Source organism: Stenella coeruleoalba (assembly GCF_951394435.1).
Source record: "Stenella coeruleoalba genome assembly, chromosome: 1".
In the NCBI taxonomy this organism is placed as follows: Eukaryota; Metazoa; Chordata; class Mammalia; order Artiodactyla; family Delphinidae; genus Stenella; species Stenella coeruleoalba.
Window position 1 is genome coordinate 145,319,323 of NC_137169.1, and position 12,024 is coordinate 145,331,346.

Sequence of the window (12,024 nt, forward strand, 5' to 3'; positions counted from 1 at the left end):
TGGGCATATACCCTGAGAAAACCATAATTCAAAAAGAGTCATGTACCAAAATGTTCATTGCAGCTCTATTTACAATAGCCCGGAGATGGAAACAACCTAAGTGTCCATCATCGGATGAATGGATAAAGAAATGTGGCACATATATACAATGGAATATTACTCAGCCATAAAAAGAAATGAAATTGAGCTATTTGTAATGAGGTGGATAGAACTAGAGTCTGTCATACAGAGTGAAGTAAGTCAGAAAGAGAAAGACAAATACCGTATGCTAACACATATATATGGAATTTAAGAAAAAAAATGTCATGAAGAACCTAGGGGTAAGACAGGAATAAAGACACAGACCTACTAGAGAATGGACTTGAGGATATGGGGAGGGGGAAGGGTGAGCTGTGACAAAGCAAGAGAGGGGCATGGACATATATACACTACCAAACGTAAGGTAGATAGCTAGTGGGAAGCAGCTGCATAGCACAGGGAGATCAGCTAGGTGGTCTGTGACCACCTAGAGGGGTGGGATAGGGAGGGTGGGAGGGAGGGAGACGCAAGAGGGAAGAGATATGGGAACATATGTATATGTATAACTGATTCACTTTGTTATAAAGCAGAAACTAACACACCATTGTAAAGCAATTATACCCCAATAAAGATGTTAAAAAAAAAGAGCACTGCTTACCTCTTTTGATACAGATGACTTTACTTTCTTGAAAGCTTCTTCAAAGTGCTTCTGACTAACCTTGAGTTCACCTGTGGAGCAAATGCATAAATATACATATCTGGTACAGTATGCTAATTGTGATTTACAACTTAATTTCTCTTGAGAGACTTCTAAGCATTCAAGGGGAACACCGAGGAAATTAATGATGACAGTGGTTCTACTCTTTTTCAGAATAATACTCAAGCCAGATATATTCTGCTCAAGTTTTTAGACACTTTTTAATTTTAATTTAATTTACAAATACCTGACCACATTTAATTTTACATAAATGTGTGATGTTTACAATATCCTATATTAAAAAGTGTAATCTTTTTATTTGTAATCTTTTTTCCCCCAGCAATCAAAACAGTTTATTGTGGAACAAATTACACCAAAAAGTACTTTGTCCAGACTTAATTAAAGATTCTTATCCTTTAAAGAAAACAGTTCATGTGTTTTGTTACTTTGTTTTTCTCCCCAGCTTTACTGAGATATTGTTGGCATATAACACATTCAAGTTTAAGGAGTACAACATGATGATATGGTGGGTGAATATATTGCAAAATAGTTATCACAGTAGGGTTAGTTAACACCTCTATCCCCTCATGATAGCTTTTTAATTTTTGTGGTGATAATTTTTAAGATCTACTTTCCAAACAACTTTCAAGTACAGCTCACACTTGAACAATGCCAGGGTTAGGAGTGGTGACCCTCAGTCAAAAATCTGCATATAATGTTAAAGTTGGCCCTCCGAATCTGCGGTTCCATTATCTGCGGATTCAACTGACTGTCGACCGTGTAGTGCTATACTACACATTTACTGAAAAGAATCCACGTGTAAGTGCATCTGCACAGTTCAAACCCATGTTGTTCAAGGGTTAACTGCATATAACACAGTATTGCTAATTATTACACTGGATCCTCAGAACTTACTCATCTTGCAGCAGGAAGTTTGTAACCTTTGACCAGTATCTCCCCATTTTCCCCACATTCTGCTCCTCAGATTTTAATGCAGTACCACCCAAAGAAAACTATCACTCATAACCAGATAATCCTTTGTTATCTTTGTACTGTTTACTTTAACTTAATGGCAATGTTCATGAAAAAGTAGAACTGTTCTCTTTCAGGATAATTCAAATAAATTTAACTAAGAATGGAAAGTAGGATTCCATAGTATTCAAGAGTGCATACACGTAATTAGATGCTATGGAATTATATCATAATACATAATATATATAGGTCATATCACAACACTGGAATAGAGGGGTGTTTTAATTCCTTAAAAGGTTATGCCATCACACAGTAAGAGAAATTTAATAACTAAATGTTAAATAAGCCTTGGTTTACAATTTTAGTATGACAACTTAAGTGATGACAATTTATACTTAAAATAGTAAACTTTTATACAGATATTAAGATAGTGTATTTAAAAGTAAAATACAATGTGTTGCTGAATAGGTCAAATGGAAGTTGAATGGCATTACTGATTTCAGGTTCTGTAAGATATCAATGAAAAGTCCCTGAAGGGGCTTCCCTGGTGGCGCAGTGGTTGAGAGTCCGCCTGCCAATGCAGGAGACACGGGTTTGTGCCCCGGTCCGGGAAGATCCCACATGCCGCAGAGCGGCTGGGCCCGTGAGCCATGGCCGCTGAGCCTGCGCGTCTGGAGCCTGCGCTCCACAACGGGAGAGGCCACAACAGTGAGAGGCCCGCGTACTGCAAAAAAAAAAAAAAAAAAAAGTCCCTGAAGGACAGGCAGCTGCAAATGCAAACTGTAGCAAAGCAGGGATGTCAAAATTTGTTACACATGTTTATAAAGTAACATCCAATCAGAATTATTATTATTTTTTTAAAAAAACATTTATTTATTTATTTGGCTGTGCCGGGTCTCAGTTGCGGCACGCAGGATCTTCATTGCCATGTGTGGGATCTTTGTTGTGGCATGTGGGATCTTTAGTTGCGGCATGCGGAATCTAGTTCCCTGACCAGGGATCAAACCTGGGCCCCATGCATTGGGAGCATGGAGTCTTAACCACTACAACACCAGGGAAGTCCCCAATCAGAATTATTAGTAGCAGCTAATACATATACAGAGGCCTGCTAATTTTTAGTGACAAACAAATCCAAAGATAGTCATCAGATTCAGCTCTCAGGTAGCATACTACCACATAATGATTTCTTATAAGACATACTAATTTTGCTAATTATATCCCACCCACTTCCAAAATGAACTTAAAATAGCTTACAATAAAAGAAGTTCAGATAACTGAATCTTAAACAACCAAAAAAATGAGGGACTTCACAATCAAGATACATGTGTTGACAAATCTAAGCTAAGCATATGCTGCTGCAACTGTAAAGAAAATTTAGCTCCAAGATTCCTGGTAGCCAAAGAAAAAAGGGAAAAGAATAAAAGAAATAAATATGAATAAAGAAAGACATCTTCTGGGAAATCTACTGAATAAAAGGAGATCAACCTAGACTTGAACTTCAGATCAAAGTACAGGTTTTGAGGACAAGGCAGGTCTTTTGAAGAAGGTATTCGACAGTACTGTAAGGAAGATAGCCACACACTGCAACTGATCAAACAACTGTCCCAGGAACCAAGCAAAGTAGAGGCTATTTTTGTACTTGGCATGGTCGGCCTGCAGGTCACAAATGAATTGTTTTGTAACCCAAATAATACAATCAAAGACACTGTCAAATGTGAAGAACAATGCAAAGCTGCTGACATGGCCCCAAAGGAAAATGTAAGTATATGGGAAGTTATTTCAATTTTTACTTCTTGTTTGTGTGTTTTCTAAGCTCTTCAATTTAGGCTACATTTTAACAGTAAAGTAGATATCACCTTAGAAAAAGAATGAGAAAGTTTTCCAGTATTGATAAACAGACCAAACTCATGATGAAGACAGTAAATGGACCTACTTGCCTAACTCTAAACATTTGTATATGATGATAAGGAAAGATAGAAAACATTTCATTAGGCACCAAATAACTTTGCTATTATTATAGTTGTCAGCCACAGAGGTTATGTAATATTCCAGAACAGCTGCTAAAGGTCTCATCAGAAAAATGTCAGTTTTAATATCACAGATGATAGATGTTATTAGAAAATGGACATTTTCCAGGTTAACAGTGATTTTAGGTATCCAGAGTCATAATTAACTAGGACTGAGAGATTCTGTAGAGAACTGTACCTTTTTCACTTCCACTCTTCTGTCTTGCCATTTCCTGCTTCAAGGCACAGATAGAAGCCTCCCGTACCAAAGCAGAGAGATCTGCACCCCTGTAATAAAAGAACCGTTCTTATTCATTTATTCTTAGACACTGCAAAAGCCCAGAAAAAAGTCTGACAGCAATTTCTTTTTAAGTCACATATTAAACAATCAGGAAAGACACTAACCAATAATGGTGGGATAAACTGATCATGGTCAGTAGGAAAGAGCTTTTAGCTCTCACCTAAAATATTTCTAACTTTCAGAAGAAAGGAAATTATGAAGGAAACAATGCAATGAATCATAAATATTCCCATGCTAATCTCTATAGATACTAATGATAATATAAAAAGTCTAAAACAACCAGTCAGTAGAAAGCAACTTATACATTATTTATTGTAAAACTTTCATTCACAAGGCCCATGCTAAAGTGCTAACTGGCCCATTACCAGTATATACCAATAGTATATTACCTAATGTCTAAACTAAGCTTATATAAGAAATCATTTATGACCCTTAGTTCAAAAAAGGAAAATACAAATGCTAAAAAGTCTTTGATGCACTTGATTCAAGCTCAAGCTGAATGGATACATCATAAATTACTTAAAATATGACAAGAACTAACAAACCTTCATTTAATGGTTCTGTGTAATATACTGAGTCAGCATGGTTCTTGAGTTCAATGAAAGACATTGGGGCTGACTGGTGTTTCAATACATTACATCTTTAACAGGATTCTTACAGATGCTTTGAGAAAGATTTTGAATTGGGGGATAAGAACCTCATTTCTAGACAAACATTTAACATATAATGTGACAACACACATAACTAATAAAATTAAAGACCCACAGAGTTTAAATTATTAACTGAATCCAATCTTTCTGTTGGTTATGTGTTAGGTTTGTAACATTATTTAATAATCACACACATTAACCAATAATGTAACAAGTAGCTGAAGACTGTAGTATTATACTGCCTTTCAAACTGTGAAGACAGTGGCATTAAAACTCAAAACATACAACATTCAACTTTCACCCTAACCCATTTATTAACTGACTCCTTATGTGGTATAATCCAGAAGATTTGGCCCAGGGAAGGTTCTGCCATCAAAACTGCCTCTGCTACCAACTGAAAATCTTCAGATTTTAGCACTCAAACATGTAAACTACTCACTTAAGTCTTATTTTCTTTAGCAGTAAGTTCATTAATTATAGACTGGCATGCATTTGACTCCCAATGAGGGGAAGAGAGACATTCTCCTTAAAGTTAAGGTAGGGCTTTTACATACGCCCCTCACCACCACGGCCTGGGGGACCATTTCCCTTTCACTGAGACAGTCACTGCTTTCTTAAGTGAGCCAAGAGTCCTGACCAGAGTGCGGCAAATCTCTCAGGTGCATTGGGGTTGAGGTGGCAGAACAAAGATCAAGACTCAGATCCCTAGATGTTCATATATGAGAAAACTGGACATTAAATTTTGGATCCTGGCCACACGCCCTAAAAATGACCACCATGGTTTCAAGTGGAATCATCTTAATAAGAGATGATTATGTGGGCTTCCCTGGTGGCGCAGTGGTTAAGAATCCGCCTGCCAATGCAGGGGACACGGGCTCGAGCCCTGGTCCGGGAAGATCCCACATGCCGCGAAGCAACGAAGCCCGTATGCCACAACTACTGAACCCACATGCCACAACTACTGCAGCCTGTGTGCCTAGAGCCCGTGCTCCACAACAAGAGAAGCCAACGCAATGAGAAGCCCGCGCACCACAGTGAAGAGTAGCCCCCATTTGCCACAACTAGAGAAAGCCCGCGCACAGCAACGAAGACCCAACGCAGACAAAAATGAATAAATAAATAAATAAATTTATTAAAAAAAAAAAAAAGAGACAGACAGTTATGTGAAATTCTTCAACCAGAACTGGAAAGAACTGAGTGCCTATATCAGTACCGGTGGCTATGTTCCTTGGATGTAAATTTACACTGCTGAACAACAGACTCCTGAAGACCTCAAAGATTAAAACACTGCTCTCCTTGACTGACTTAGCTTCAGAAAGCGTATTATTTGACCTTGAACACCGAGTATATTGTGGACAATCAACAGGGCTTTTTAAATAAGTCAGAGGGAGAGATGTCCCCTGTTAGTCCAACGTGAATTTCATTTTCTTCCCTGTGAACCAAAATGAGGAAAGTTAACAAATTTACTTAAAAACACATGAAGGAAACAACAAAATCAACAACCACCACACACATATGAAAGCTGAAGGCAGAAATATTTGACCTCCTGCTTTTACTACAGGCTGTGTGAATATTAACAGGTGTGCTGTGAAAAATGCATTCTGAGCCTTGAAAAACCTGTAGATTATTTTCTTTTAAGTGCTGAAGCACCTCGATAATTTGGCAGCTGGTAATGAAATGTCTGCTTTAATATTCTGGAACGACAGAGACAATTTGTGAAAGGCAGTGATGGTGGTCAGGGTAGCTGAGTACCAAGAGTGAACATATGAGAGGACTCCCCGTACTCCTGGGAACTCCTCAGAGCCTCAAAACGGGTAGTCCCTTCTCTAAGAAGGAAGAAGGAGGAAAAGCCAGACGCTGGGTGCTTTCCAGGATTCCTAATTTAACCCTCCCAACATCATTCTCCCTCATTTTGCACATGAGAAAACTGAGCCTCAGAGAGTTAACTGACTGGAGATGGAGATACTCACGTATAGCAATCACAGCGAAGGTCACCAGCAACTGCTTCCAAATTTACATCTGCATCCAGTGGGGGTTTGGTGCCATTCTGAGTAAGAGAGAAAAATCCACTTTCACTGAGGCTTTAAAGATCTATATTTTCCCACATAATAGGTTCTAAATAAATAGTAATGGCTGCTTGACTAAATGAATATAACTGACTCCCAGACTAGTGTAACAGATTTTTACAAATTTCAATTTTGAGAAATGAGGTTAAGAAGTAGATCCCAAACTGGGGAAAGCTGAAGGCAAACAATTTATGCTGGTGAAGTCTGAAGAGTTTATAAATACTACAGCAAAAACAAAACACCAAAAACAAAACCCACCACCCTCAATCTTTCCAATGGTGAAGAATCACATTTCCTTTGCCTGATTAAATATGGCAAGTACATAAACAGTGATAAGTTTTGACGTGCATATGTGTTTTGGTGTGAGGCTGGCTAGCAAGGGAGAAATAACATTGAACGTGGCCAGGAGAGAACAATCAGCAAAGTGTTCTACAAAAAAAAGCCAAAAGCCCTCTGTGCTCAATGTGTTCTTTCCTAACCCTTAACTAAAACCCAACCCTGCCTTTGGTGCCAATTCCCCTTCAGCTCATACCAAGAGATGCTAGAAAGGACAAGTATCAGAACAGCCTTAGAATTCCAACAACACTTAACACAGTACCTTGCATGCATACAGTATATACTTAATAACATTTTTAGTGACTTAAACTGCAGAGGCAAACAAAACAGTTCTTAGTGACTTCAAGTACAGGACATTGTTAAGATGGTAGGTTTGTGAGTATCTGCTTTATTATTCTGACTTATTCTGATTCATAACTTAAATCTACATTGCATACTATCTTTCCTTGGTAGCAAATATTACATGGAAATAAACAGTTTAAGAAGAAACACACAGGAAAAAAGTAAATAAACATATGTCATTAAGCCTCAAGTGTAAATATTAGCTCGGCAGGTGCTCCAAACAGAGGGTCAGACGACCCAGCACCTTGAGCTATCACCTGCTTGGTCCATGCTCAGAGGGTGTCCTCTCATGTCCTCCCAGCTGGGCATGTTTAAGAATTTAATCAACTATACATCTGCTAGCTGCTATTATTTGATAAAATGCAAATGTTCATCTAACACAGGTTCAAGAAACAGTTATGCTTCCCATTCAATCCACTTCGACCTGCGAAATAAACATGGGAAAATAAACTTTCCGTGCGACCTTAGGAAACAATCTTTGTGCTTTTTTCTTTTCTCCCTCTGGTTGTGTGTAAAACTAGATGGTCAGACTGTGTGATCCCTAAGTTTCCTTCAATCTCATCAGTTAATCTTGTGCGGGAAGAGGTGGGCAGTGCCTGAAGGAAGCAGGAGGCCAGCTTCTGTGGCTCTGGTAATGTTCTCTCTTCTACTGTGGTAAAATTTATGTAACAAAATTTATCATTTTAACCATTTAAAAATGTATAGTTTAGTGGCATTAATTACATTGTTACTGTGCAACCATCAATCTCTAAAACATAACCAGCCACCTTCCCAAAATGGAACTTTGTTTGTGTTAAGGGACAACCCTCCCCTCCCCTATTCCACGGCCACCCCCCACCCCCGCTCCACCAGCCCCTGGCAGCCGCCATTCTACTTTCTGTCTCCATGAAATTAACTGCTAATATTCTTTCTTGAAGGTTTTGTTTATAAAAACGCATGAAGTTGGACATTTAATGATATGTCCACTTTTCTGTACGTGCATTATACTTTAATAAAAAGGTCTGAAAAGTGGAAATAACACTGAACCAGGAATTTAAAAACTTGAGTTCTGAAGTTCAAATCTGCAACTGAATGGACAGTTGGTAAGGCCCCAAATCTTTATTGCGTATTTTCATAATTAAAAAAACCCAGCATCTTTTTTTTTTAATTTAAAAAAATTTTTATTTTTGGCCAAGCATCTTGTGGGATCTTAGTTCCCTGACCAGGGATTGAACCCGAGTTCACAGCACTGAGTCCTAACCACTGGACCAGGGAATTCCCCCCAAAACCCAGTATCTTATCTCCAGATAAGGAGAGATAATTTGGTGCTATATTTGGGAGGGGAAGGGGAGGGGGAGGGGAAGTCTTGTTTAAATAGTGATGATGAACAGGTAATAAGGATTTATCATGATGCAGAACAGAAATGTTTGGACTTTCCAAGCTATGTCGGAAGTGGGAAAGCCTGAGGACACTGCCCTGTTGAGTCCCTCAATCTACTAGTAGGAGGAGGTAGGAGGTGGGGCAAGAGGCTACCTCATTAGGCATGAACCCTTTTGAGATTCTTTAATGTTCTTAAGAAACTATTAGGGCTTCCCTGGTGGCACAGTGGTTAAGAATCCGCCTGCGAATGCAGGGGACACGGGTTCGAGCCCTGGCCTGGGAAGATCTCACATGCACGGGGCAAGTAAGCCCGTGTGCAACAACTACTGAGCCTGCGCTCTACAGCCCATGAGCCACAACTACTGAGCCCACGCGCCACAACTACTGAAGCTCATGCGCCTAGAGCCCGTGCTCTGCAACAAGAGAAGCCACTGCAATGAGAAAGGAAGGAAGGAAGGAAGGAAGGAAGGAAGGAAGGAAGGAAGGAAGGAAGGAAGGATCAACCCTACCTTGATGGTCACCCAGCACATGGATGTTCCCTGTGCTGCTAGAGAATTTTACCTCAAACTATCTACTGTCCTGTTTTTTTTTTGTTTTTAATTTATTTTTGGCTGTGTTGGGTCTTTGTTGCTACGTGTGGGCTTTCTCTAGTTGTGGCAAGAGGGGGCTTCTCTTGTTGTGGAACACAGGCTCTAGGCATGCGGGCTTCAGTAGTTGAGGCACTCGGGCTCAGTAGTTGCGACTCTCGGGCCCTACAGCGCGTGGGCTTCAGTAGTTGTGGCACGTGGGCTCAGTAGTGTGGCTCGTGGGCTCTAGAGCGCAGGCTCAGTAGTCGTGGCACACGGGCTTAGTTGTTCTGCGGCATGTAGGATCTTCCCGGACCAGGGATTGAACCCGTGTCCCTGCATTGGCAGGTGGATTCTTAACCACTGTGCTACCAGGGAAGTCCCTACTGTCCTGTTTTAATCAAAAGCTCAATCATAAGAAACTGATTCATGGAGGACTGCCTAAGGATAATTCTTTTATACTTCTCAATATCTAAATTCTACTCTTGGGTCAAGCTGGACTTTCATAAAGGCTCACACATCCTCGAAGTGCATTTCTTTGACCTCTCATGAAGTTGTTTTTAATGAACTGGCTTTTAGTTATGTCTGCAGCTTACATTAGGAGAACCACCAGCTTCAGTCCTGAAAGGCTTATTATTGTGTTTATGATAGGGATATTGGTAAAAACGTCTATCACAACTGAGTGTCTTCTTTATGAGAATCCAGAGGAGAAATTTTTCTCACAACTGCATACGGGGAGCAATTGCCAACTTGCCATATTTAGGGCACTCTTTAAGTTAAATCTTTTGAGAAAGCTCAATATATAAAGGAACACAATAAACAAATGCTTATCTAAAAGTAATATTTTAGAAAAATAATTAATTCTTAGAAATTTAGATTCTCAGAAATTTTCTAATTCTTAGGAGATTAGTTTTTTAGAAAAATAAACCCCCAAAATACTATCAATTGAAAGAAAGTAACAAACTGCCTGTTTTTGGGGAGTGTGGTCTACATAGCATACTTCCAAACGTTTCAATAGCAACATTACTTTCCAATTAGTAGAAATAAGGGCTGAGGAATCTCTGTATCATTAAAATCTAATTATTCTTAACTGAAATGTGGCAGTAAGAAGTAAAATGGGGGCTTCCCTGGTGGCGCAGTGGTTGGGAGTCCGCCTGCCGATGCAGGGGACACGGGTTTGTGCCCCGGTCCGGGAACAATCCCACATGCCGTGGAGCGGCTGGGCCCGTGAGCCATGGCCACTGAGCGTGCACGTCCGGAGCCTGTGCTCCGCGATGGGAGAGGCCACAACAGTGAGAGGCCCGCGTACAGAAGAAAAAAAAATTTTTTTTAATAAATAAATAAAAATAATAAAATAAAATATGACACAAATGAACTTATCTATGAAACAGAAACAGACTCACAGACATAGAGAATAGATTTGTGGTTGCCAAGGGGGGTGGGGGAGTGATGGATTGGGAGTTTGGGATTAGCAGATGCAAACTATCATATACAGAATGGATAAACAACAAGGTCCTACTGTATAGCACAGGAAATTATATTCAATATCCTGTGATAAACCATAATGGAAAAGAATATGAAAAAGAATATATATTCTTTTATATATATAAAGAACTGAATCACTTTGTTGTATAGCAGAAATTAACACAACATTGTAAATCAACTATATTTCTTCAATAAAAGAAAAAACACATCTTTGTATCCTGTTTTTGTGAGATAAAGTTTGCTCATCAGTAAAATGGAAATAATATTCATTTGAATATTTAAATATTCAATTCAAACAGTTCAAAAGGCAGTTGCAAGGATTAAGCATATTCATATCTGTAAAGTACCTAGAACACAGTAAGTGCTTAATAAATATCACTTTTTATTATATCAGATATTATTATCTTAGCTCATGAAAATTTAACAGATATGTTTCTTGGTGAGATATTATATGTTTTAGTCTTACGGGGCACATTTTAAAAAACATATTGAGAATTTTGGGTCTCTTAGTGGAATTTTTATCACTATTTTAAAGACTGCATATTACCTCAAAGCACTTGGCAGACATCAAATAACCTTTCTGGCTTTCTGAGATAAGGGCAAGTTTTAATGACATTTATAGGAAGAAACAGAAATTAAGAAAAAAATGTTCTACTTGTCCAAGGGGTTTTTAGTGATAAACCTCTTATTACCACAACATTACCAGAAACACCAAATAGGATATATAAAAAAGTATTATGTCATTGCTCGTTTTTCTCTTAAGAAACTTAGACTCCAAAAGATACTGAGAAGTTGCTCTGACCCACAGATCTTTAGATTTTTAGGACCAAGACTAAAGAATTTTATTCTAATCTTCCCAAAATATTTCAAGTATTAATTGGAAAAAGAGGAAATAGTATATATAAAACAATCTGGGGAATTTAAGTAAAAAGCCAGCAAACTTTGAAATAGAAAGGTTTATTAAACATTAAAAAGGCCAATTTTTCTCACTTTTGGCTGAGTCTTCATAAAGACTGCCATGAGGAGGAGGTCTGCCTTGTGGACTCTGCCCGGAAATTAGAGATTCTGCTTCCTCTCCCTCTACGCTGCTTTAGCTTTAGCCATCAACAAAGATCTTTAAGCAAAAACATTCAAGGCCTCTGGAGGTTTGAAAAAGTAAGATAAGGATGTGAAATGCAGTGCAAGCAGCTCTCCTCAGAGGGCAACAGCAAGTGCACCGTCACTCA

At 38.8% G+C, this 12,024-nt stretch overlaps 1 protein-coding gene across 1 annotated transcript in view; it reads right to left on the reverse strand.

Moving 5' to 3' along the window:
- NVL (nuclear VCP like) overlaps positions 1 to 12,024 on the reverse strand; it is a 97,913-nt gene that overhangs the window by 12,659 nt on the left and 73,230 nt on the right. Inside the window, exons 20-22 of the mRNA XM_079912131.1 lie at positions 6,615 to 6,691; positions 3,893 to 3,981; positions 677 to 747 (exon numbers count right to left, since the gene is read on the reverse strand). Coding sequence (XP_079768257.1) covers positions 677 to 747; positions 3,893 to 3,981; positions 6,615 to 6,691 — 237 coding nt within the window. The remainder of the gene's footprint in view (positions 1 to 676; positions 748 to 3,892; positions 3,982 to 6,614; positions 6,692 to 12,024) is intronic.